This window comes from Melanerpes formicivorus, unplaced genomic scaffold (assembly GCF_026170545.1).
Source record: "Melanerpes formicivorus ecotype bairdi unplaced genomic scaffold, bMelFor1.0.p_v2 SCAF_57, whole genome shotgun sequence".
Lineage (NCBI taxonomy): Eukaryota > Metazoa > Chordata > Aves > Piciformes > Picidae > Melanerpes > Melanerpes formicivorus.
The window spans coordinates 4,012,445-4,040,324 of NW_027142409.1; the positions used below are offsets into that span (position 1 = coordinate 4,012,445).

General features: G+C 44.5%; 1 protein-coding gene and 1 long non-coding RNA gene across 8 annotated transcripts in view; one reads left to right on the plus strand and one right to left on the minus strand.

Annotated features, from left to right (window-relative positions):
• FBXO25 (F-box protein 25) overlaps nt 1–27,880 on the minus strand; it is an 88,347-nt gene that overhangs the window by 6,351 nt on the left and 54,116 nt on the right. For 3 of the 6 annotated variants that reach the window (XM_068161352.1, XM_068161353.1, XM_068161351.1), the window contains 3 exons: nt 25,970–26,152; nt 23,841–23,984; nt 12,731–12,757 (listed from right to left, as the gene is read on the minus strand). In XM_068161352.1, coding sequence (XP_068017453.1) covers nt 12,731–12,757; nt 23,841–23,984; nt 25,970–26,152 — 354 coding nt within the window. Of the gene's footprint in view, nt 1–135; nt 1,384–12,730; nt 12,758–23,840; nt 23,985–25,969; nt 26,153–27,880 lie in introns of those variants that run through there. The other 3 variants (XM_068161354.1, XM_068161356.1, XM_068161355.1) reach the window with 3 other exon arrangements.
• LOC137452697 (uncharacterized) lies at nt 1,329–27,850 on the plus strand. 2 transcript variants are annotated; one of them, XR_010990144.1, is made up of 4 exons: nt 1,329–2,652; nt 2,731–2,813; nt 24,436–24,557; nt 26,807–27,850. It is a non-coding gene; the product is annotated as an uncharacterized lncRNA (long non-coding RNA). The 2 variants fall into 2 exon arrangements; XR_010990143.1 differs by having other exon boundaries at nt 1,329–2,813.

Here is a 27,880-nt window from a genome sequence, read left to right on the forward strand (position 1 = left end):
CTTGTCACCTGGCCTGCTTCTGTGCTTCTTACTGCATTACCAATGACCTCTAGTCATTGGTTATGACTAGGTCTATACTAGGTTACAGAAACATCTTACAGAATTCAAACTGATTCATCTCTATGGACAAGAGACTTCTAGGAATAATAGAAACAGGATTTATTGCCCTGTACAAAACTGGATTCAGAACAAGCAAGTGCAGCATTATAGTACACAATTTATTTTTTCTGTACATTACATATTTGTTAAATTGCACTGACAAACCCAAACTGTCCCTCATTTCTCCTTTACTTGCCAAGCTAAGCAAAGCAATTAATGTTGTTCTGTCGAATAGAAGAAAATAGCTTCCTGGAGAATTTATCATCTGATGAAGCTGGCTGAAGTTGATCAACTCAGACTGACTTTCAGTGTTTCCCACAGCCTGTAAAAACTTGTCAGGTTAGAATCTCAGTTGGTAGTATAATGTCCTGCCACCGTACCAGTCTAGAAAGAAGCAATTCCATCCTCATTAGATTTCCATCCTGTCTTCTTCTTAGAAGATGACCTCATGCAGCTGCATTTGTAGCCATACCAAACAGTACAAATGAAGGCTGCAGCTACCACCAAAAAGTCTTTTTCCAGTAGCCCCAGATGGAGTTCTGTCATGTGTGCTGAGATTGGCTGTATGTGTAATAAAGTCCTTAAGAAAAATAAATATTTTTGCATAATGTATGTACAAAGAATGATTAATTTCCTTCATTTGTAGGTTCCCCAACAGATAGAACCACAGCTGAACGTTATTCACTAGCTCACAATGATTAATGACACCTTGGTAACTGATGGACTGAGTCCAAGAGAATATTGGCCTGTTCTTTATAATAGTGCAAATTATATGGAGGTGTTTTAGAAAGAGTGGCTTGAAAAAAGAAGGATTAACAAAAAAACCCTCCTTTGGTCCCTCTAGGAGTAGTCTCACTCTTCCATAAAATTTTCAAAACTCCCCCACATAATTTTAACCAAGTATTAAGGCATTAAAAGAATGGATTAAATTGAGATTAAAATGGTCTGTCTTGGACTTGAAAAGAAGTCCACTGCAGATTTCCTGACAAAGAAATGTTCTTAATGGATCTCCCTCTCCTCAGCTCTTTACTGCACAAAAACAAGACACCAAATAAACCTGTCTGGTAATATCTCCATACCTTTTCAACTACAACAAAATATTACACTTAAATATATTGCACAAAAAGCATGATCTATCCTGCCTGACTCTTCACAAAAATGGCCACAAACACAGGAGAACAGCTACTGTACATCTCAAAATTTGAAGAGATCAATGAAATGCTGAGGAGACACTGGCATGAGGCAGGTATTTGGATCACTTGCTGTGCAAGGGTGTCCTGTATCCTGCAGAATAAAGGGGGAAAAAATCCAGGTAAGTTCTTTTTCCATCCCACCACACTCTCCCTCCACTCACAATGTAAAATGGGCAAAACCTCATATCTGGACACATGCAGCTCCTTTCACTGTATACAAACTGACAGGAACTTGCTCTTTTAAAGAAGTCACCATAACTGCTTTAGACTAAGTTATTAAGAAAATAGGCCTTTCCACTTTGACTGTGGTAGTGCAAGGCAGCTTTGTATTTCAGGAAAAAACAAAACCAAACCAACCGACCAAAAAAAAGAATTCAATCAACCCAAACCCAAAAAAAACAAAAGAAACACCCCCCACAAAAACCCAAACCATGCCACTCTCCTCCTACCAAAACCAGAGGTCAGAGGTCTTGAAAAAAGTTTAATACTCTTATAAAAAAAATAATAGAGAAGGAATAATTAAGAAAAAGGAACTGCTTTATTGAAACTAAATTATCTAATGACAATCTGAAATCAGCTACTACTTCAGGGAGGAAAATGAGCTTGCTTTCAAAAGGAAAGGGCAGCACTCCTCCCACCCAAAAAAACCCTCTGAAGAGTATGTTTGAAGTCCAGTCACAAAAAATTTTCTACCTTGCTTGTTTGTCTTCCCAACATGTTTTTCCCTCTTTCACTCCTACCTTTTCCCCCACCCGAAAGCACTGCCGTAAGATGAAAGTTAGCACCCAGTCAAGACAAAAGACAAGATGGAAAAGCGTTGTCATTACAAATTTACAAAACCTTCATTGTTTTCTTTAATATTTTCTGATACTTAATCTGATTTAGGATTCAGATTCCTCTTAAAAAGGGAAGTCCAGTTTTTCACCTCATTAGAATGCTCTAATGGAAGGGACTGCTGGAGGTGTAGTATGAAGGTCCCAGACAGCCCAGTATGGATAGTTAAACACCTTGATCAATAATGATGTAAGGCTCAGAAACTGCCCTCCCCAGGTTTTAAGGGGCTTCTCTCCCTTTTCAACTAGTGTTGATGAATTCACCATGTGGGGCAAGAAAACTAGAATAAATACATGGTAGGTAGGTCAGATCACAGCAGCCTTAATTACTTTTTTTTTTTCATAGGGAAGTCAAAGTTTTCTATGAAGTCAGTTAATAGAAGGAATGAAACTGAAATTTTCCTCTCACATGGAAACTTACATAAGGGAAGTGCTGTCAAAGATGCCACAGTGCCATCCAAGTCACAACACTAGTGTGCACTAGGTGAAAGGCCTCCTAAATGGTACCCCAACTAACAATTTACCAGGTAAAAGCATATTTTTCCATTAAGTCTATAATTAACTACATGAAAATGTGGTGTCACTTCCTCATCTTCTCACTACAGAGGGAAAAACCAAGAAGACATCAGACAAATTGATTACACCACAGGTAAAGCTGCATCTGGGGAAGTTGCAGATGAGAAACAAGGTAAGACTAAGGCCAGAAGTGCTAAAACAAACACCTTCATCTTAAGACGACATCTGCAAGGAAGACATACATCACAACAGAAAACACACTCAAAGATATGTTAATGAACTAAAACACTACTATCCTAGTTTCCAGAAGAAAAAAACCCAAACCCACCAAAAAAACCCAACCAACCAAACACACACACAAAAACAACCCACAAAAAATTCCCCCAACATAAACAACAAAACCCCAATACCACCACCACAACACTTAGGTTCCAGGAAAGAAGCTATGTGCTTCTAGTGCTTATTTGTACTACTATGTATTTTAGACAGAACTTGTAACACGCTGTCTGCTTTGCTCTGCACATCATCATGCTGCCTTTGAAAGCTCTGTTCAGTCACTTCCAACAAAAATTCCAGTAAGATCAGTTCTATTTTTTTAAATTACTATTGAAAAAAAACAGCAGTTTTACAGTGGAAAAGGTGATGAGGACTACAAAAAGAAAAATAATAACTTTCCTGTAATAGTAGTATTCCTTCTAAGAAAAATGTATTTCCCTTTAAATTACATTTAATAGTGTTCATATGATATTGATTTTCCTAAAAATCTACTTAAAGCTCAATCAGAATTCTTTTACATTAACAAAAGAATTCACCAGGAGGAGTGTAGTTTATAAGCAAATGCAGAAGTTTTCCTCCTCAAATTTTATTGTCACTGGACACAAAAAAGTTCCATAATCTGGAGCTAGAGTCCTTTTCTGTGTTAATTATTTCTACTATTTCTTCATTGTGATCATTTGAGGCAGTGCCTTTAAGAAAAGGGACACTATGGCCGAATGTTTTATAAACAAGGGACAGGTCTATACTAATTTCATTGGTGGATTGGTAGAAAGCAACTTTAAACTCTGCGTCCAGCAGAGACTTCAGGCAGTCTTGCACTTTCTCCCCCTCCCTCTGCAGCTCACAGCTTCTGGGCTTTCGACCAGACTGACCTTGGAACCGATAACCACAAGGCCTGTACTAACTGCTTTTAATTAACAATTATTCCATTTCTCTCTTTCTAACCCTTTCTGGGGAAAAAGGGGAGAGAAGGGGAAAAAGGGGAGAGAAGGGGGGTACAGGGGGAGGAACCCTCCTCAGCAGAGGAGGGAATCTCATTCCTGTGTTACTTTGTTATATATTTCTGTATATATATTGTAAATATTGTAAATTCTGTATATAAACTTGCATTTCCTAAACCGCTTGTAAATACAGCACAAATCCTTTGCTAATCTGGCTGTGGTTTTTTTTTTTTTTCCTTTCAATTTTCTTCCCTTTACTTACAGGGGGAGAAGAAGGTTTGAGGCCTTCCCCTCAACCCTCGACATTTTTTTTTTTCTTGGCTTCCCAACGTGCGGCGGACAATTAGCTTAATTTATTGCTTTATTGATTTTGTGTTTTATAGCCAGATTAGCAAACATAAAGGTGCTGTGGATATTAGAGCATTTATTTTTTTCAATTTTTGGGGCTCTGGTATACATATATTGTTTGGGTTTGATTGTGGATTACCTGGGAAAATATTTGGTGTGGACAATTTATCTGTGGTGTATGTATAGGGTCAGACTATGGTATGGAAAATGTGTGGATTTTTTCTGGCCAGCGAGATACAGGAATGTGACCTCTAGCACTCTCCCGATTGAGATAAAAGAGTTTAAGATCCTAGTGGAGGAAAGAGTAACTTTAAGTGATGGCTGGGATCCAAACGTGATTTATTTGATGTGTGTAAATCTGCTGCTGGTGATAGTGATTGCATATTTTCTGTCTTCTTTGCGTCGGGAGAGGAAGATATCCAGAGCGTGTTTTATTATTAAAAATAGATCAAAGAGGAGGCGGTGTGGCTCTGGGTCAGTCCCAGAGACGTCTAGCGATGAGGAGTGTGGAAAATCTGTGTCAGTTAAAAAGAAAGCTAAAAAGTTAATTGGAAAAGCTGCTCTGAATGGTTTTGCTGCTGATTCTGGCAAGCTGCCAGGGGCGGAAGCAAGTGTCAACATGGCGCCTCCTCCTTCTCCTCCTCCCGCTCCTTCTTCAGCCATTAACAGAGCCAGGTCATTTCCATCTTCTTGCACGGTGGGACCGGAAGCCACTGCCCCAGCAGCTGATTTATCTCAGGACCTGTCAGCTTCTGTTAAGGTGGCTGTAAATTCAAACACAGCTCCAGTTAAGGTGGCTGTTTTAAAGACTAGAAGTGGAAAGACCAAAGCTGATCCAGGAGCTAATGGAGAAGAAGAGCAGGAGACTGATCCTGGTGAGGGACCCTCTACTAGGAAAGATCCTGCTGAGGAGGAAGAGAAGATTTGTTTTAAAGATCTAGCTGACTTAGTGAGAGCAAAACAGGATAGAGATGCAGCTAGGACAGGAGCTGGCAGAGGTGGTTCTCAGCTTAAAGAGATCCTTGTGAAAATGGCAGCAGGATTATTAGGACAACAAGTGGAGGGAGAGGAGGAGTCACATGACATTTCCAAGTGTTCTTCACCACGTGAAGAATTGCAAAATGTCCGTAAAGATTACACCAGGGCAGATAAGGAGCCAGTTCTAGCTTGGCTTAGTAGGTGTTATGATACAGGTGCTCCAGCTCTAACAGTTGGAGACAAGTCAGCAGCTCAGTTAGGAACGCTCTCGAGGGATAATGGAATAGATAGACATCCAGGCAAGGTTCTCTGTAAGGTTAATCTGTGGATACGCCTTTTAATAGCGGTTGCCCTGAGATACCCTTCCCGAGATGATCTTCCCTGGAATCCTAAACCCTGGACTACCATAGATGAGGGAATTAAGCGCTTGAGAGAATTTGCTGTTAGAGGGATACTCTATGCTGAACATGAAACTCTGAATCCTGATGACATTCCTGTGGGTATTGGTCTTACTAAAAAGATCATCAAACTTGCTCCTTCTAATTATGCAAACATTCTGGCAAGCAGAATTATGTCAAGAAATTATGGTGGAGCTTCTCCTATGGTTGGCCCATTCAGTGATCAAATGAGACAATTGGAGGATAGCATGACACGTGTTTCTTTGGTTTCGGCCAATAAAACTATGTCTGGTGATATACAGAATTGCATAAGAGAGTTAAAGGATGAATTTAGAAATTCCATATCCCAAATGGCACAAAGGGCTAATTTCAATTCTTCCTCCAGGTGGATACAAGTTTCATCTGTGAGGAATACACGTCCTCCAAGGAGGTAATTCCAAAACAGATCAAATCAAAACAGACCACCAAGGCAGTCACGTAGGACTATTTGGATAACTCTGCGTGATCAGTTTGGTGAGAACATGAACCGGTGGGATGGCCAACCAACTTCTAATGTTTTCAGGAGACTAAGGGAACTGCAAAGTGGCAGAACCCGAGGTAGCAATACCAGAAGGGTAGCTGTTACTTCCACAGTTCCCCAGAACAACTCTAATAGCTCCAACAGTGGCTCCAGTTATAACACTGCACACTGTGCTCAATGCACATGTGGGCATGTTCCCCATAACTAGGGGTGCCCTGCCTCCCACCAGGGTGGGGAGAGGGATAAGAGAGATAACAGAATCTATTGGGATGTGTACATCCAGTGGCCTGGCACTTCACAATTTCCGAAGTACAGGGCCTTGGTTGACACAGGAGCTCAGTGCACCATAATGCCATCAAATTATCAGGGATCAGAGTCTATAGCTATTTTGGGAGTCACTGGTGGATCTCAAGAGTTAAGTAAGGTGGAGGTAAATATAAGTTTAACTGGTAAACAATGGAGGAAGCATACAGTTGTGACCGGACCTGACGCACCTTGTATTTTGGGAATTGATTTTCTGAGAGAAGGGCGTTTCAAAGACCCAAGAGGTTACAAATGGGCTTTTGGAGTACCTTCTCTAGAAATTGATGGACAAAAAATAAAGCTGTCTGCTAGGCCTGAGCTTTCTGATGAATCTGCAGTTGTGGGACAACATAAGATACAGGACATTAAATTGCCGGTTGCTTCTCAGACTGTGCATCACAGACAATACAGAACCAACCGTGACTCTTTGTTGCCCATTCAGAATCTGATTTGTCAGTTGGAGAGTCAGAAAGTCGTCAGCAAAACTCATTCACCTTTCAACAGTCCGGTGTGGCCTGTGTGGAAGCAGAATGGAGAGTGGCGTCTGACGGTAGACTACTCAGCCCTAAATGAAGTAACTCCACCTATGAGTGCAGCAGTACCAGACATGATGGAGCTACAGTATGAGCTGGAATCCAAAGAGGCCAAATGGTATGCTACCATAGACATTGCTAATGCATTTTTCTCTATTCCCATAGCAGAGGAATGCAGGCCTCAGTTTGCTTTCACCTGGAGAGGAATCCAGTACACTTTCAACAGACTGCCAATGGGCTGGATCCACAGCTCAAGCATCTGTCATGCAGTAATCCATGATGCTCTGGAGAAAGGGGATGCTCCAGAACATCCAGTTCATCGATGATATCATCATCTGGGGTAAAAATGCTGAAGAGTTCTTTGAGAAAGGTAACAAAATCATTGACATTCTTCTGAATGCAGGTTTTGCCATCAAGCGAGACAAGGTGAAAGGACCTACCACAGAGATTCAATTTCTGGGAGTGAGGTGGCAGGATGGACGCCGACACATTCCAGTGGATGTGGTAAATAGAGTCTCTACCATGGCAAATCCCATTAACAAGCAAGAAACTCTATGTTTCTTGGGGATAGTGGGATTTTGGAGACTGCACATTTCTGGATACAGTCAGATTGTGAAACCTCTGTATGATGTGACTAGAAAGAGAAACAGCTTCCACTGGGGACCTGAACAGCAAGCAGCTTTTGACCAGATAAAGCAAGAGGTAGTTCAAGCAGTGGGTCTGGGACCTGTCCGAGATGGTCCAGACATTAAGAACATTTCGTACTCGGCTGCAAGTGACAATGGTCCAACCTGGTGCTTGTGGCAAAAAGCTCCAGGTGAGACACGTGGACGACCTCTTGGTTTCTGGAGTCGAGGTTACAGAGGTTCAGAGGCAAACTATACTCCAACAGAAAAAGAGATTCTAGCTGCCTATGAAGGAGTAAAAGCAGCTTCTGAAGCAATTGGAACTGAATCACAACTTCTCTTAGCTCCCAGATTACCGGTTTTGAATTGGATGTTCAAAGGCAAAGGCTCCACACCACATCATGCCACAGATTCCACCTGGTCTAAGTGGAAGGCTCTGATAACACAGAGAGCTCGAATGGGAAATCTTGAAAGGCCTGGTCTAGTGGAGGTGATCTCAAGTTGGCCTGAAGGTACCAACTGTGCTAAACCTCCAGAGGAGAGAGTAACTCGTGCTGAGGAAGCTCCTCCTTAGAATGACCTTTCTGATGATGAAAAGAAATATGCTTTGTTCACAGACAGTTCCTGTTGTCTTGTTGGGAACAAGCGGAGGTGGAAGTCTGCAGTGTGGAGTCCATCACGTTGAGTTGCAGAGGCAAAGGATGGAGAAGGAGAATCCAGTCAGTTTGCAGAGGTAAAAGCTGTCCAGCTAGCTCTCGACGTAGCTGAACATGAGAGATGGCCAAAGCTTTACCTCTACACCAACTCATGGATGGTAGCCAATGCTCTGTGGGGTTGGCTTAAGAACTGGAAAAAGAATGGTTGGCAGAGGAAAGGAAAACCCATTTGGGCAGCCGACCTGTGGCAGGACATTGCTGATCGAGTCGAGAGAATTCCAGTGAAGGTGAGACATATCGATGCTCACATTCCTAAGAGCAAAGCTACTGAGGAACAGCAACACAACCATCAGGCAGATTTAGCTGCAAGAGTTTCTCAAGTAGACATGGACTCTAATCTTGATCTCGACTGGAAACACCAAGGTGAGATATTCTTAGCTCGGTAGGCTCATGATTCATCAGGACATCAGGGCAGAGATGCAACATACCAGTGGGCTCGTGACAGATCCATAGACATTTCCATGGATGCTATCACACAAGTCATCCATGACTGTGACATTTGTGCTGCTATTAAGCAGGCAAAACGAATTAAGCCTTTGTGGTATGGTGACAGATGGTCCAAGTATAAGTATGGTGAAGCTTGGCAGATTGACTGCATCACTCTACCGCGTTCTCGTTCTGGTAAGCAATATGTGCTTACTATGGTAGAGGCAAACACTGGATGGTTGGAAACTTATCCAGTTCCACATGCAACTGCACGCAACACCATTCTCGGTTTGGAGAGACAGATCCTGTGGAGACACGGAACTCCAGAGAGGATTGAGTCAGACAACGGAACTCATGTAGTGGGCTGCAGACTCTGAGTTAGTTCCTTGAGTAACCTGAAGTCTGCCCTCCGAAAGTCCAGAGTGGAGGTCTTCTTGCTACCCCTCTTAGCTTGACCAAATACCGAAAATTCAGAGCAAAGCTACTGAGGAACAGCAACACAACCATCAGGGAGATCTAGCTGCAAGAGTTTCTCAAGTAGACATGGACTCTGACCTTGATTTCGACTGGAAACACCGAGGTGAGATATTCTTAGCTCGGTGGGCTCATGATTGGTCAGGACATCAAGGCAGAGACGCAACATACCAAAATCTCCCTAAAAAAATCAGTGTCGACCCAGATTGAGGTAGAACACAAGCAGGTAGCTGTCCGGGTATCTGGCTGTAGAGAATGCTGGAGCCTGGCTCTTGAGAAGCAGGGTAGTGGGGGCAACTCTTGCATAAGGTGTGAGCAGATTGACTATATGACTTCCGGAGGGCAGATTTCAGGTTACTGAAGGAACTAATTCAGAGGGTTCCTTGGGATAAAACCCTTAAAAACAAAGGGGTCCAGGAGGGCTGGACCTGCTTCAAGGAAGAATTGTTGAAGGCGTAGAGACAGGCTGTGCCAATGTGCCGGAAGATGAGCCACCGGGGCAGATGACCACCCTGGATGGCTAATGAACTTTTAATAGAACTAAGGGGAAAAAAGAGGGTGTATCACCATTGGAAGGAAGGTGAGGCAATCCACGGAATGTTTAAGGATGTTGCCAAATCATGTAGGAAGAAAATTAGGGAGGCAAAAGGATATTTGGAACTTAAACTGGCCTCTACTGTGAAGGACAACAAAAAGTCCTTCTATAAATATATTAATAGCAAGAGGAAGGGCAAGGACAGCCTCCACTCCTTGGTTGACATGGAGGGAAATGTTGTATCAAAGGATGAGGAAATAGCAGAGACACTTAACACCATCTTTGCTTCAATTTTTACAAGCAGGACAGAATGTCTTCCAGACAGCTGGCCTGCAGAGCTGGCAGAAGGAGCCAGGGAGCTGCAGAGTTTCCCTATGTTCCATGAGGAGGTGGTTGGAGCTCTCCTCAGCAGCTTGGATCCCCACAAGTCCATTGGACCAGATGGGATCCATCCTAGAGTACTGAGAGAGCTGGCAGATGAGCTGGCCAAGCCACTATCCATCATTTTCCAGCAGTCCTGGCTCACTGGAGAGGTCCCAGAAGACTGGAAGCTGGCCAACGTGGTGCCCATCCACAAGAAGGGCCGGTTGGATGAGCCAGGGAATTATAGGCCTGTCAGCCTGACCTCAGTGCCAGGCAAGATTATGGAACAGGTCATCCTGAGTGCAATCACACAGCACTTACAGGATGGCCAAGGGATCAGGCCTAGCCAGCATGGATTTAGGAAGGGCAGGTCCTGCCTGACCTGCCTGATCTCCTTCTATGATCAGGTGACCCGCCTGGTGGATGTGGGGAGGCCTGTGGATGTAGTAAACCTGGACCTCAGCAAGGACTTTGACACTGTCCCCCACAGCAAACTCCTGGCCAAGCTGTCAGTCCATGGCTTGGACGGGAGCAAACTGCGATGCGTTAGGAACTGGCTGGATGGCCGAGCCCAGAGAGTGGTGGTGAATGGTGCCACATCCAGCTGGCGGCCAGTCACTAGTGGTGTGCCCCAAGGATCAGTGCTGGGCCCTGTGCTCTTTAACATCTTTATTGATGATCTGGATGAGGGCATTGAGTCCATCATCAGTAAATTTGTGGATGACACCAAGCTGGGGGCAGGAGTTGATCTGCTGGAGGGTACAGAGGCTCTGCAGAGGGACCTCGACAGGCTGGACAGATGGGCAGAGTCCAACGGCATGAGATTTAACACGTCCAAGTGCTGGGTTCTGCACACTGGCCACAACAACCCCATGCAGAGCTACAGGATGGGGTCAGAGTGGCTGGAGAGCAGCCAGGTGGAGAGGGACCTGGGGGTGCTGGTCGATGGTAGGCTGAACATGAGCCTGCAGTGTGCCCAGGCAGCCAAGAGGGCCAATGGCATCCTGGCCTGCATCAAGAACAGTATGGCCAGCAGGAGCAGGGAGGTCATTCTGCCCCTGTACACTGCACTGGTTAGGCCACACCTCGAGTACTGTGTCCAGTTCTGGGCCCCTCAGTTTAGGAAGGATGTTGACTTGCTGGAACGAGTCCAGAGAAGGGCAACGAAGTTGGTGAGGGGTTTGGAACACAAGCCCTATGAGGAAAGACTGAGGAAGCTGGGATTGCTTAGCCTGGAGAAGAGGAGACTCAGGAGTGACCTTATTGCTCTCTACAACGAGGAATCTACGGTGCACGAACCCTGAGATCCCTGAGAGCCCTGAGTCAACTAAGAGACCTTGAAAATCCCTGTTTCCCTTTTTTTCGCTTCGTCGGCGAAGAAATAAACTGTTTTCCATTTTTCTCATTTTCTGATTTTCTTGGACTTTTGAATCATCTACATCTGAGTATAGCCTGAATGGACTATGAACTTTACTCACAAACTGTAAATATCGTTTTGGATTGGATGGACAGTATGAACAGCCAATGAAATTGTTTAGAAGGGGTGGACTGTGATCGTTTGAGGCGGTGCCTTTAAGAAAAGGGACACTATGACCGAATGTTTTATAAACAAGGGACAGGTCTATACTAATTTCATTGGTGGATTGGTAGAAAGCAACTTTAAACTCTGCGTCCAGCAGAGACTTCAGGCAGTCTTGCACTTTCTCTCCCTCCTTCTGCAGCTCACAGCTTCTGGGCTTTCGGCCAGACTGACCTTGGAACCGATAACCGCAAGGCCTGTACTAACTGCTTTTAATTAACAATTATTCCTTTTCTCTCTTTCTAACCCTTTCTGGGGAAAAGCGGGAGAGAAGGGGGGTACAGGGGGGGGAACCCTCATCAGCAGAGGAGGGAATCTCATTCCTGTGTTACTTTGTTATATATTTCTGTATATATATTGTAAATATTGTAAATTCTGTATATAAACTTACATTTCCTAAACCGCTTGTAAATACAGCACAAATCCTTTGCTAATCCGGCTGTGGGGGTTTTTTTTATTCTTTCAATTTTCTTCCCTTTACTTACAGGGGGGGCAAGAAGGTTTGAGGCCTTCCCCTCAACCCTCAACATTCATTCAGAAAGCAATGTTCTAACTGCCACCCCTACACTCTCCCAAGTCATATGAAGCCTGTTTGGGGAATTACTTTGCAGAGACACTCTCATAAAAGTACATATGAGTACAGCATCCCAAGTAGAGTAAAACCAATTTTACTTTTGCAGTAAAGAAAGTTATCTGAGATTCATGTTACACTTCAGATTTAAGTACTGAATTAAATACATCAGGTAGTGCAGAAACAGTTGATAACACTGAGTCCAGGGAAACTCAGTTCTTAGCAAAATTTGGTTTATCTGACACCAGACACTTCATTAGAAGTTGAATAATGGCCCCTGTTTTAAATGGCATTAACAGGGAATATGATAATAATAAAACCCAGATCTGATGAAATGCTGAGATTGAAAGGATCACTACCTTATCTAATGGGGAAACCAGAACAAAGTATTCCTGCTGCTAAATTCATGTAAGGAAACAAAACAATTAGAAATTGGCATGTTATTCGCTTTGACATTACAGAACAGTCAGTAATGAAAACAGATGAGACACACAGGAAATACCTTGAGTAACAAAGCAAGGTGGTAGTCCTTTGAGATCGTGAAGGAGGAAGCAGGAAGGAGAGCCATAAAGTAAAAGAAGCAGAGTTAAGGTTTGCTGAGGGTAAGGTTCATATGCCATTGAGAAAGACTTGTGACAAATCACAAGCAACTGGAGAGCCAAAATCACCACAAGTTCCAAGAAAACAAAACTCACGTGTGAACCATATCACTTATGCAGAACAATTACATCATTTTTCCCAAAGCCCTGGATATTGACAGAAGTATTTTAACTTCTGTGGCCATCTCTGAGAACTGAAATGTGCTGCTGAGTGAGCTAAGAAAATAGAGGAAGTGCCCACAGTGTTGCTCAGTGGAACAGAAAAAATCATGTACACAACAAGCATTCACAAAGCCATCAGCCAAGAATTACTTTGCCATTACTTTTACCCTACTGACAACATATTTTTCTTACTTTCACCATGGACAAATCCTTTTGTAATGGGTTGGGGCAAACCCCCTTCCCCACCACGCGCAGAAATAACGACTGAAACAAACAGATTGCAAAAGTGATGGAAAGTTTAAATAGAACAGTGAGTGCGTGCAGAGAACTAGAAATACAGTGACAAGAGAAAAAAAAGAACCCAAAACAGACCCAGAGAAATCCCATCCCTACCTGAGGGTACACCCGAGACCCCCAGGGCTCCTTCTTCCCCCTCCCATTGCTAGGCTAGTCTCAGCTGGCCAGATCTGAGACTGCCCATCCCCCCGTGGCCTTGGGCCTAGCAAGGCCCAAAGCCAGGAGATCTCTCCCCCATGTTACCGACTGACGGAGGAGGAAGAAAAGAGGAAGTGCCAGACCCCGCGGCGAAACTTATAGTGGTGCAAGGGATCATGGTAGGAAATAACCTAATTTCCTGTGTCCACCCACTGGGCTGGACTTCTGGACACAGGAAACACCCCTGTAGCAGAGGGCAGCCAGCCCAAACTACGACACCTTTACAGAGAAGTCACTTCTGAAAGACAGTAATACAATATAGAGAGTGTCTTAGAATCAGTCCCTCCTTTAACAAGGAAGAGTACAAGAGGTTTTATTCTATCACTTCCTACAATGAATTTAGGAGTTAATTTCTTACTCTATTTAACATTACTATGAGCACAGGTTTTAAATGAACACAGGAATAGAAATACTGCTCCCTGAAAAGCTCTTGAAAGACTTGTTAAAAGTAACACTGAGATTATAACAGACTGAAAAGTGAAAAGCCATTTCTCTTCAGTTTTCCCATTCCACTACTCATCCAATTCAGTAGCCACCAGTTCCTTTAAAAAGGACAAAATGCAGGACTGAAAGAATTTGCTGTGTGTAACCCTCTCATGTTGCCATTGTATTATCAATTTCATAAAGTGATTTAAATTCTTCTCATCACTAGCTAGGCCTGTGCTTTGTGGCTAGCTTCTACAACTTAAATAATGTCTCTAAATAGGCTCAGGTTTATTCATTCCTTCTCTCAGAGAAGAATTTATGGAGAGTAGTCACAGTCCTTAATAGCTTTAATGCTAAATTAAAAGAAATTAACCTCTCCTAGTCTTCTTCATGCCCTGATCACTGTACTTTCCCTCTACAACTATTCCAATGTTTTGCTTTGTTCTTGAATGTGGGGGGCAAAAAAGATGCAACACTAAGAAGTGTTCAGTTCACTGCCTAGAGTTTTTCTAAATGCCCTTGAAAACAGAAGCTGACCAAGTTTTTAAATGTACCATTACAAGAGGAAACTACATTTTTACACTTTATAAACTAGCTGAAGAATCCAGTGCTTCCATTTGTTTCAAGACTCAGAGTTGCTACTTTTGCTCTGTAAAGTAACTGTGATTTCTCTTTCATAGGTTGGGTTTGGTGTTTTGTTTTTTGGTGGACTTCTGTTTGGTTGGTTTTTTTGTTACACACCCCATGGAATTAGGCAGAGTAAAAGCTTCAATTGAGAACAAAAATCTGTATGTTATAGATACAATTATTGTCAACCACTCATACATTTTTAATAACCTGTCTAATCAAGTCTGGCCTGTCAGCCTGACCTCAGTGCCAGGCAAGATCATGGAACAGGTCATCCTGAGTTCAATAACACAACACTTACAGGATGGCCAAGGGATCAGGCCTAGTCAGCATGGATTTAGGAAGGGCAGGTCCTGCCTGACCAACCTGATCTCCTTCTATGATCAGGTGACCCGCCTGGTGGATGTGGGGAGGCCTGTTGATGTAGTCTACCTGGACCTCAGCAAGGCCTTCGACACCGTCCCCCATAGCAAACTGCTGGCCAAGCTGTCAGCCCATGGCTTGGACGGGAGCACACTGCGATGGGTTAGGAACTGGCTGGATGGCCGAGCCCAGAGAGTGGTGGTGAATGGTGCCACATCCAGCTGGCAGCCAGTCAGTAGTGGTGTGCCCCAAGGATCAGTGCTGGGCCCTGTGCTCTTTAACATCTTTATTGATGACCTGGATGAGGGCATTGAGTCCATCATCAGTAAATTTGCTGACGACACCAAGCTGGGGGCAAGAGTTGATCTGCTGGAGGGTAGAGAGGCTCTGCAGAGGGACCTCGACAGGCTAGATAGATGGGCAGAATCCAACGGCATGAGATTTAACACATCCAAATGCCGGGTTCTGCACATTGGCCACAACAACCCCATGCAGTGCTACAGGCTGGGGTCAGAGTGGCTAGAGAGCAGCCAGGCAGAGAGGGACCTGGGGGTGCTGGTTGATGGTAGGCTTAACATGAGCCTGCAGTGTGCCCAGGCAGCCAAGAGGGCCAATGGCATCCTGGCCTGCATCAAGAACAGTGTGGCCAGCAGGAGCAGGGAGGTCATTCTGCCCCTGTACACTGCACTGGTTAGGCCACACCTCGAGTACTGTGTCCAGTTCTGGGCCCCTCAGTTTAGGAAGGATGTTGACTTGCTGGAACGAGTCCAGAGAAGAGCAACAAAGTTGGTGAGGGGTTTGGAACACAAGCCCTATGAGGAGAGGCTGAGGGAGCTGGGGCTGCTTAGCCAGGAGAAGAGGAGACTCAGGGGTGACCTTATCACTCTCTACAACTACCTGAAGGGAGGTTGTAGACAGGTGGATGATGGTCTCTTCTCCCAGGCACCCAGTACCAGAACAAGAGGACACAGTCTCAGGCTGCGCCAGGGGAGGTTCAGGTTGGATGTTAGGAAGAAGTTCTATACAGAAAGAGTGATTGCGCTATGGAATGGGTTGCCCGGGGAGGTGGTGGAGTCGCCGTCATTGAAGGTGTTCAGAAGGAGACTTGATGAGGTGCTTGGTGCCATGGGTTAGCTGTTTGGATGGGTTGGATTGGTTGATGGGTTGGACACGATGATCTTGAAGGTCTCTTCCAACCTGGTTTGGTTTATTCTAATAAAGGTTTATTCTAATAAAGTATGATAATAAAGCTTGGAAGAATTCCTAACACTTGGTAAAAGTTCTGATTGAGAAATATTCACCTAGAAAATGTTTTTTTTCCTAGAAGTAATGAAGTACCTCCTGTCCTGCTGCCCCCTGCCCACTGTCTTGCTTCCCATCTCATCTTCTTGTAAAAGGATACAAGTGCTTGAAAAAGCAAAACTATTTCTCCCCAGCCCATGTAATTCACAGTTGGCTAGCAGTACTGTACTCTCACTGCCCTGCAAACAGAGGCACTGCCTTTCAGACCATTGATTAACTTCTTATGTCCCTGCCAATAAGGGTGCCAGCTGTGCAGAAATCCATTTGTTTAACAATCTTGTTCAGCCTGGTCAAACATTTATTTTAAAAGACAAGAGACAAGGTTTAGACTCCAAAACCTAGAGAAGGCAACCTGCAATGCAGGTTTGCAGAATAATCAGACTGGGAGGATCCTCAGGAGGTTCCTAATCTAGCCTTCTGCTCAAAGCAGAGTAACCTCCAAGACCAGACCAGGTTACTCCAAGCTTTGTTCAGTCAGGTCTTGAAAATGTCCAAGGATGAAAATTGCACAACCACTACAGTCAAATTGGTCCCTTGCTTGGCTGTCCTCCTGGCAAGCTCTTGGGTTCCTCTGAAGCAGTATTCTCAAGCTCCTCCTCACAGGGCAAGTTCTCAAGCATCTCTGTTTACTTAGCCCACATCTGAACTCCATCCAGTTTATCAGTATCTTTTTTGTACTGGAGACCTGCAGCTGGGTGCAGTGTCCTAGATGCAGTCTAATGAGTGCCAACCTGCTGATCCCAAACATCTACTCAAGAGTTTTGGTGCAGAAGCACGCAATTCATCTATAACCCCAACACCACTTTAAGACCTGCCCAGATCTCCAGGATGAGGCAGTCATTGCTGGAATGATGAGCTAGTAGGTACTGCTCATTGATCCAAACACAGAACATTTAGATCTCACTCTGCTGTGTTGCACTAAAAACTTAAAACCACACAATGAATGCTCCTATTCTAGCAGTAGATTGGAGTAAGTCAATTTGGTAAGGGATCTGCTTGCCCAGATTCACTGCCTCTTGTGTGTCTCACAATCTCTCAAGTTAAACACATAAATCCAAACACCGTTTAGTCATCCCTAATATTAAATACTTTCAGTTATACCAAGATCAGAATGAGATAAATTTACTGTTGAAAGCATGAAGCCTCTACAGAGCAAAGCCAGACAAATCCAATACAAAAAATGCTCACCTGCATGCATGCTGCATGCTTACCTTTAAAACTGCTTTCAAAGAAAGAACTTTACCCTACAAGTTGGGCAACATGATAAAGACTTAGTCCACTGTAATTAACAGTTCTTAAGTCTTTCTTGACACAGGTTCTTCAGCAAATGCATAAAATTTTCACAGCAGAAGCCAGTTCCGACTATCTGCTTTCCTGCTATTAATATAAGCAAAAAATTAGTACCTGGAAGGGCTCCTGTGCTATCAAGAATACTCAAATTGAAGACATGATCATTCAGTGACTTGCTACAGCCATGAAAGCTAGCTTAGCCTCTTAGAACACCCTCACACTTACATGCAACTTCTCTTAAAATCATATCTGATCTCTGAGCTACAAGATTACAGGGGTCTCACTAACTAGAAGGCACTAACTAAAAAGCACTTATGGGATGACCAAGGGATCAGGCCCAGCCAGCATGGATTTAGGAAGGGTATGTCCTGCCTCACCAACCTGATCTCCTTCTATGATCAGGTGACCCACCTGGTAGATGTGGGGAGGCCTGTGGATGTAGTCTACCTGGACTTCAGCAAGGTCTTTGACACTGTTTCCCACAGCAAACTCCTGTCCAAGCTGTCAGCCCATGGCTTGGACAGCAGCACTCTGTCCTGGGTTAGGAACTGGCTGGAGGGCTGAGCCCAGAGAGTGGTGGTGAATGGAGCCACATCCAGTCAGCAGCCAGTCACTAGTGGTGTCCCCCAGGGATCAGTGTTGGGCCCCAGGCTGTTCAATATCTTTATTGGTGATGTGGATGAGGGGATTGAGTCAATCATCAGTCAATTTGACATTCTAAAAAAACCAAAAAAAAACCCTTTAGAATAAACCTTTAGAATAAACCAAACCAGGTTGGAAGAGACCTTCAAGATCATCGCGTCCAACCCATCAACCAATCCAACCCACCCAAACAGCTAACCCATAGCACCAAGCACCCCATCAAGTCTCCTCCAAAACACCTCCAATGACGGCGACTCCACCACCTCCTTGGGCAGCCCATTCCAATGGGCAATCACTCTTTCTGTATAGAACTTCTTCCTAACATCCAACCTGAACCTCCCCTGGTGCAGCCTGAGACTGTGTCCTCTTGTTCTGGTACTGGCTGCCTGGGAGAAGAGACCAACAACCGCCTGACTACAACCCCCCTTCAGGTAGTCATAGAGAGTGATAAGGTCACCCCTGAGTCTCCTCTTCTCCAGGCTGAGCAATTCCAGCTCCCTCAGTCTTTCCTCATAGGGCTTGTGTTCCAAACCCCTCATCAACTTCGTTGCCCTTCTCTGGACTCGTTCCAGCAAGTCAACATCCTTCTTAAACTGAGGGGCCCACAACTGGACACAGTACTCGAGGTGTGGCCTAACCAGTGCAGTGTACAGGGGCAGAATGACCTCCCTGCTCCTGCTGGCCATACTGTTCCTGATGCAGGCCAGGATGCCATTGGCCCTCTTGGCTGCCTGGGCACACTGCAGGCTCATGTTCAGCCTGCCATCAACCAGCACCCCCAGGTCCCTCTCTGCCTGGCTGCTATCCAGCCACTCTGACCCCAGCCTGTAGCACTGCATGGGGTTGTTGTGGCCAATGTGCAGAACCCGGCACTTGGATGTGTTAAATCTCATGCCGTTGGATTCTGCCCATCTGTCCAGCCTGTCGAGGTCCCTCTGCAGAGCCTCTCTACCCTCCAGCAGATCAACTCCTGCCCCCAGCTTGGTGTCGTCAGCAAATTTACTGATGATGGACTCAATGCCCTCATCCAGATCATCAATAAAGATGTTGAAGAGCACGGGGCCCAGCACTGATCCTTGGGGCACACCACTACTGACTGGCTGCCAGCTGGATGTGGCACCATTCACCACCACTCTCTGGGCTCGGCCATCCAGCCAGTTCCTAACCCAGGACAGAGTGCTGCTGTCCAAGCCATGGACTGACAGCTTGGACAGGAGTTTGCTCTAGGGGATGGTGTCAAAGGCCTTGCTGAGGTCCAGGTCGACTACATCCACAGGCCTCCCCACATCCACCAGGCGGGTCACCTGATCATAGAAGGAGATCAGGTTGGTCAGGCAGGACCTGCCCTTCTTAAATCCATGCTGGCTGGGCCTGTTCCCTTGGCCATCCTGTAAGTGCTGTGTGATTGCACTCAGGATGACCTGTTCCATAATCTTGCCTGGCACTGAGGTCAGGCTGACAGGCCTATAATTCCCTGGCTCATCCAACCGGCCCTTCTTGTGGATGGGCACCACGTTGGCCAGCTTCCAGTCCTCTGGGACCTCTCCAGTGAGCCAGGACTGCTGGAAAATGATGGATAGTGGCTTGGCCAGCTCATCTGCCAGCTCTCTCAGCACCCTAGGATGAATCCCATCTGGTCCCATGGACTTGTGGGGATCCAAGCGGCTGAGGAGAGTTCCAACCACCTCCTCATGGAACATAGGGAAACTCTGCAGCTCCCTGGCTCCTTCTGCCAGCTCTGCAGGCCAGCTGTCAGGAAGACGTTCTGTCCTTCTAGTAAAAATTGAGGCAAAGAAGGTGTTAAGTATCTCTGCCTTTTCCTCATCCCTTGATACAACATTTCCCTCCAAGTCCACCAAGGAGTGGAGGTTGTCCTTTCCCTTCCTCTTGCTATTAATGTATTTATAGAAGGACTTTTTGTTGTCCTTCACAGTAGAGGCCAGTTTAAGTTCCAAATATCCTTTTGCCTCCCTAATTTTCTTCCTACATGATTTGGCAACATCCTTAAACATTCCATGGGTTGCCTCCCCTCTCTTCCAAAGGTGATACACCCTCTTTTTTCCCCTTAGTTCTATTAAAAGTTCATTAGCCATCCAGGCTGGCCGTCTGCCCCGGCAGCTCATCTTCCGGCACATTGGCACAGCCTGTCCCTGAGCCTTCAACAATTCTTCCTTGAAGTAGGTCCAGCTCTCCTGGACCCCTTTATTATTAAGGGCTTTATCCTAAGGAACACTCTGAATTAGTTCCTTCAGTAACCTGAAGTCTGCCCTCCGGAAGTCCAGAGTGGAGGTCTTCTTGCTACCCCTCTTAGCTTGACCAAATACCGATAATTCAATTATCTCATGGTCACTGGACCCCAAACACCCTCCGACCACCACATCACATACCAGCCCTTCCCTGTTGGTGAAGAGGAGGTCAAGCATAGCCTTGCCCCTGGTAGGCTCTCGCAGCACCTGGGATAAGAAGCTGTCCTCCATGCATTCTAAGAACCTCCTAGACTGTCTCCTCTCTGCTGTGTTGAGATCCCAGCAGATGTCAGGCAGGTTGAAGTCGCCCATGAGAACAAGGTCAGGCGATCTTGAGACAGCCTTAAGCTGCCTATAGAATGCTTCATCAACATCTTCCTCCTGGTTGGGTGGTCTATAACAGACTCCAACCAGGGTGTCTGCCCTGCCGGTCTTCCCTCTAATTCTTACCCACAAGCATTCAACCCGATTGTCCCTAATCTCCATCTCAATGGCATCTAGTGCCTTCCTGATGTACAGGGCCACCCCTCCACCCCTTCTTCCTTGCCTGTCTCTCCTGAAGAGCCTGTAGCCATCAATTGCAGCGCTCCAGTCATGTGAGTCATCCCACCACATCTCTGTGATGGCAACTACATCATAACTTTCCTGCTGCAACAAGGCTTCCAGCTCCTCTTGTTTGTTACCCATGCTTCTTGCATTAGTGTACATGCACTTCAGCTGGGCTGCTGGTTTCACCTCCGACTCTAGCTTGTCGCCCCCAGACTCTTGCCTGAGGGTACTAGTTTCAGCCCCTTCCCCCTCGAAACTAGTTTAAAGCCCTGTCGATGAGACCTGCAGAGGACACCAAGTTGGGGGCAGGTGTTGATCAGTTAAAGGATAGGAGCGCTCTGCAGAAGGACCTTGACAGGCTGGATAGATGGGCAGTGTCCAGCGGCATGAGATTTAACACATGGACGGGAGCACACTGCAATGGGTTAGGAACTGGCTGGAGGGCCGAGCCCAGAGAGTGGTGGTGAATGGTGCCACATCCAGCTGGCGGCCAGTCAGTAGTGGTGTGCCCCAAGGATCAGTGCTGGGCCCTGTGCTCTTTAACATCTTTATTGATGATCTGGATGAGGGCATTGAGTCCATCATCAGTAAATTTGCTGACGACACGAAGCTGGGGGCAAGAGTTGATCTGCTGGAGGGTAGAGAGGCTCTGCAGAGGGACCTCGACAGGCTGGACAGATGGGCAGAATCCAACGGCATGAGATTTAACACATCCAAGTGCCGGGTTCTGCACATTGGCCACAACAACCCCATGCAGTGCTACAGGCTGGGGTCAGAGTGGCTGGAGAGCAGCCAGGCAGAGAGGGACCTGGGGGTGCTGGTTGATGGTAGGATGAACATGAGCCTGCAGTGTGCCCAGGCAGCCAAGAGAGCCAATGGCATCCTGGCCTGCATCAGGAACAGTGTGGCCAGCAGGAGCAGGGAGGTCATTCTGCCCCTGTATACTGCACTGGTTAGGCCGCACCTCGAGTACTGTGTCCAGTTCTGGGCCCCTCAGTTTAGGAAGGATGTTGACTTGCTGGAACGAGTCCAGAGAAGAGCAACAAAGTTGGTGAGGGGTTTGGAACACAAGCCCTATGAGGAGAGGCTGAGGGAGCTGGGGCTGCTCAGCCTGGAGAAGAGGAGACTCAGGGGTGACCTTATCACTCTCTACAACTACCTGAAGGGAGGTTGTAGACAGGTGGATGATGGTCTCTTCTCCCAGGCACCCAGTACCAGAACAAGAGGACACAGTCTCAGGCTGTGCCAGGGGAGGTTCAGGTCGGATGTTAGGAAGAAGTTCGATACAGAAAGAGTGATTGCGCTATGGAATGGGTTGCCCGGGGAGGTGGTAGAGTCGCTGTCATTGAAGGTGTTCAGAAGGAGACTTATGGGGTGCTTGGTGCCATGGGTTAGCTGTTTGGGTGGGTTGGATTGGTTGATGGGTTGGACACGATGATCTTGAAGGTCTCTTCCAACCTGGTTTGGTTTATTCTAATAAAGGTTTATTCTAATGAAGTGTCAGATTCTACACATTGGCCACAACAACCCCATGCATTGCTACAGGCTGGGGTCAGAGTAGCTGGAGAGCAGCCAGGCAGAGAGGGACCTGGTGGGTACTGGTTGATAATAGGCGGAACATGAGCCAGCAGTGTACCCAGATGGCCAAGAAGGCCAATGGCATCCTGGCCTGTATCAGGAACAGTGTGGCCAGCAGGAGGAGGGAAGTCATTCTGCCCCTGTACTCAGCACTGGTTAGGTCACACCTGGAGTACTATGTCCAGTTCTGGGCCACTCAGTTTAAGAAAGATGTTGAGTTACTGGAATGTGTCCAGAGAAGGGCAACAAAGCTGGTGAGGGGTTTGGAGCACAAGCCCTATGAGGAGAGGCTGAGGGAGCTGGGATTGATTAGCCTGGAGAAGAGGAGGCTCAGGGGAGACCTTATTGCTGTCTACAACTACATGAAGGGAGGTTGTAGCCAGGTGGGGGTTGGTCTCTTCTCCCAGACAACCTGTGTCAGAATGAGAGGACACAGTCTCAGGCTGTGCCAGGGGAGGTTTAAGCTGGATGTTAGGAAGAAACTCTTCACAAAAAGAGAGATTGGCCAGTTCTTCATAGAGAGAGTGATTGCCCATTGGAATGGGCTGCTCAGGGAGGTGGTGGAGTCACCATCACTGGAGGTGTTTAAGAGGAGACTGGATGGGGTGCTTGGTGCCATGGTTTAGTTAATTGGATAGTGTTGAGTGCTATGTTGGACTTGGTGATCTTGGAGGTCTTTTCTAACCTGGTCAGGTCTATTCTATTCTATTCTATTCTATTCTATTCTATTCTATTCTATTCCATCACAAAATGAAAGTAAGACTATGTGTTCAGACAGAAGTTAAACATGAAAATATCCTACAGAAATTAAAATCATTGTGAGACCGAATATGCAGCATGGTAAGCATCAAAATCAATATTAGATGCATTTTAAATGAAGTTTCAACATTCCTCCAAGCTTCATATGGGACAGAAGACTATAAAAGACCGTTTTAGAGCAATGTGGTAAGAATACTATAGCACTGAGTTCTTGCCGGGGATCCGTTGATTGCTATGCCATTATTAGGAAAGCGATGTCATAAACCGGCTAACTTCCTACACATGCCTAACAGCTTTGTGTAAGACTAGGTATGAGACTCAGAGGGCAACTCTTTCCATGTGCCACTTTTCCTTATGTTTTAAAGTTATTGGATATCAAGAGGTAGGAATAACAGATGAAAAATCTTTGGAATTTAATACAGATTTTACATGCAGTTTTTATATACTACTGTATTAGTTGTCCAATGACATTTCACATGAGAAAGATGTTGAGATGATCTTAATATTTTTCCTTTAAGATGATCACCAGCAGCTGTATGAACTTATTTCTGATTACCTATTTTCAAACTCTTACCTTCCAAAACAGAATACTGCAGTGTCGACAGAAATGCAAGGTGTCCCCGTACTGCTCCTTTATGGGGTAGTATTTCTGAAGTGCAAAGTACATCAGCTTCCAGTCAATGTGACCTTTCTCTGACAGAATCAAATGCCTACAAAACTGGACATAAAGTTAGTATCTTTCTTTAGCATTGTTAAAGAACTAATCAAATCAGGTAATGGACTGGGGGAAAAAGGTAAAGTCAAGATCTGTAACTGGAATTCTGTGAAGTCAATAATCTGACGACATATACCTCTGCAATGCAGTGAGAGAGATGTAGCCACAAAAAAATGGAAGATAAAACACTAAAAGTAAGGACAGAGCATATTTGCCAAGAAAAAGTAGGCCATATACAGCTCATCTAACTCTACCTAATTATAATCAAGAACCATATAACAAAGCCAATATTCAGAACCATAATTAATTTTATTTTTTCCAAACAAAGTCAGGAATGAGAGTAAAAAAACAGTACTGTCTTTACAGAAACCCACTACTTGTAACTATAGATTTAGACAATGCTTTTTCTTTCATTGTAAAGGTATATACATGATTGTTTTTCACATTTACTTAGGATCTTTCTAGAAGGCAGCAATAATCAGTGATTCATGTGCTTCCTGAGGACATAACCTGCATGTAAAGATGATGCACATTGGCCATTTCTCCCAAGCTTAATACAGAACCAGGGTTTATTAGGTATGTATTTGTAAAAGGCTTCTGTTCCCCCCTGTGGGGATTAATGCTAATACATGGAGGGCTTTGTTCATTCAAAAGACAACTCCCAGATGGGAAGAACAGCACTGCCTTTCTGATTTCAGCTACACCTTGCTTCGTTTTGTAATACATTCTTTGTGTAGAGTTCTCGCTTTTTCCAGAAGTGCTCTTCAGGTATCAAGTGTTTTTGTGGTTGTTTCAATGGTTCAGCAAATACACTGCAGAGCAAGGGAAAAACAACCTAACAGGGTTCTATAGCTTAAGATACTACCCTTTTCAACAGAAAAGGCAGAATTTTGTAATCAAAACCAAAGTCGGTAGATTTCTATCACTAATAACCTAGTGAGAGATTGAATGTGAGCATTTAGGAAAGCACTGGAAATACTGTGTGCAAGTACCCCTTATAAGGCACAGTGATAATTCTACCGAAGTGCTTAAGAGATGGTTTTCCCAACATTACCTTACCTGGAGCTTCCTCTCCAACCAGTTTTGTCACTGTTCAACCTAACTTCACCTTGCATTCTTCTGAGCCGTTTTTGAAGGAGGGTTTTTCAGTTTGGTTATGCCTTTCTGTATTATCTATGAATTTGACTCTGAAGCCTTTCATCTCATCAAAATTCTTAGTTGGGTCAACTGTGCATGATTTAGTTGACCTTCACTTCAAACTTTCCTGTTATAATAATACTTAATCTGGTAGTCACCAACCAAATGGTATCTCTTCAAACAATCATATTTAAGAATGAGTATTTTCACTTCCTCCAGTCTGGAATGTACTAGGTGTTTAAAGTTCTTCCTCCAGCTCTGATGAGGTAACTTCTATTTTCAGAGCTTTGTTTTCACCTAGTCTGATTTTGTCCCAGCATATATTACTGTCAGAAAATGAAGACAGTTCTGGAGGCATTCCTAGATTACTTTGATGTTGTTTATGAGGAGGTGACAGAAAAGTACTGTTTCTCTTTATGTTGTTACCTTCAAAACCTCAGGCATTTGTTCTCTGTTTTGGTTTTGTTTTTTTGCAAAGATTTAATTTTGGCTTCACCAGACTGTTCATGTAGGCTAGAAGTTTGAGCAATCTATCTGCCTACCTTGGTTGGTAAAACAAATTCTATTTTAATACTAAAGCTATAAATACCTTCGAGGTTTCCACTCCAGCACTTTGCTGGTGATTGTGTAGCTTATAAACAAACAAACAAAAAGTCATCATATGGTAGGTGTCTGTTAAAATACTGCTATTTCCTTGCAGTTTAGCATGAACCAAGCCCCCCAAACCAGAACATTTTCACTGTCACTGCACACTGTCACTTTAGCTCAAGAAGGGCGAGTTCACACTTCACTCTGAGTACAGTCCATTGCAAAGATACGAGCCATGCGTATGCAGTGATAGAATTTATTACCTGCTTTTCTGCAAAATGGTACTGGCAGAGTTTTTTCCACAACTGTCTGTCCTCACTGAGCATGTACAAAGTTGGGGTCACTTGACCCAGAGTAATAATGTCCCAGCCATCAGAGAACCTGTACAAGATGTTATTCAGCATATGGAGAGGGAGATCGCTAAGCGTAAGCCCATTGTTGACTTGCTGGAAACAAGAGTTGAAGACTTTTAACTTGACAGTATAAGGTATAAAGAAGGTTCTTATTTAAGAGGTATCTTAGGCCTTAGCTTGATTTGCATAAAACTACTGAATAGTATCTATGGTTACTTCTGTGATACTTTGATTACTTTGCTACCATTATTCTCTGTCTAACAGAGGGCAACACAAACTGTCATTTGGCAACATACAGCTTTCCCACTGGCAAAATAAATACATCCTAATTTTTTTTTTTAAGTTTCAAATACTTTAAAATCACTTTTCAGAAAATAATTAATGAGTATACAGTCTTAAAAACTACAATATATTCAATTCCACCCTGGAGAAGTGTGCTAAACCCCTGAAGGTATGAACCAACTATTTGTAACTTGTATAACTACATTTCCTTGGGGTTTATTAAGAGACAGAGCACATGTCAATTTGACTTAAGACACCTACAGAACAGAATATAGGACTGAAGAGCAGAAATACAGAAATCAAATATTACAGAAGTTAGAGCTGAAGAAGAGTAGGTTCATCTCTGCAGTCTTAGAGATAGTTCCCCTCATATGTAAATGAGGAATTCTGCAGAGGATGACAGATGAGAGCACTGAGAAGGGTTCCATTGAGAATATACACCTCTGCTGAACTTTCTCTTAACAGGGTAACCTACAACACAACTCATACATGGCTGAATCTGGAGCTGATACTGCCAGGTGGCACAAAGCTTGACAAGGCTGGAAGTGGTGTCCCAGCTGGCAAGGGAGGGAGTATGGGCAGCTGCTGGCCCCACCAAGCAAAGATGCCTAGTCACAAGGCACTGTGAGAGCAGCAGCTGTACTCTAGCAAGCTCTCACTTAAGTCAGTTTATTTCACAACCATTCATCTCACTTACAGACTGGGCTTTCCATAGTGTGATCTGTTATAAACATCTCTGGGACTGTCATTCTTTTCAGGAATACGTGAACATTACAGATGTGAGATTTCTCATCAGTTATTTCAACCAACATAAACCAGCTCTGATGGAAGTGACATGCTGGAAAGAAAAGAACACAGCAACTGCAGCAGCTCAAAACTGTGCTGTGGTTGCTTAGCATATGAAAACTGCTGAGACTGTGTTCCCTGGTTCCTCCCTTCTATTCCAAAATCAGCTGTTTTACTCCAACACACAGCAAGGAGAATTTGGAAATTTCATAGCTGAAAGCAAAAGAGATAAAACAGTTCTATGACTTTACTGTGAGCAATGTCTTGCAGCATTTCTTTCTCCAGGAGTAACCTGGAGAGGTTAAAAAGCCTGCCAGCTTGCCATCAGAAGTTTCCACTACAAACCCTTGGAACAGTGCACACTAGATACTTGGAACAAACTTGTATGATCAGAATCCAGATGCTGAAGGTTTTGGGTTGGTTTTTTTTTGTTTCGTTTTTAACAAAAAGCAAACTTGTTTATGAATAAAGCTGTTAAATGGCTACTTGAGTGTTTTATTCTTCTTTTCCTGACTCACCTTTATTTCTTCAGTAGCAGAACATTTACTTTGCAATAAAAATTGGTATTCTTTTCATCTCTGACCACTAAAGACAGAGATTTCAAAATTTACCTCTGTGAGGAAAAAAAACAACTAAATCTATACATCTGTACAACAAACCTGCAGTGCAGGCACTGTAGCAGCCCTCACTAAAAAGCTATTAAAACACCAGAAAATTAAGTTTATTCCCTTTCATTAATTTTGTATTACTTCT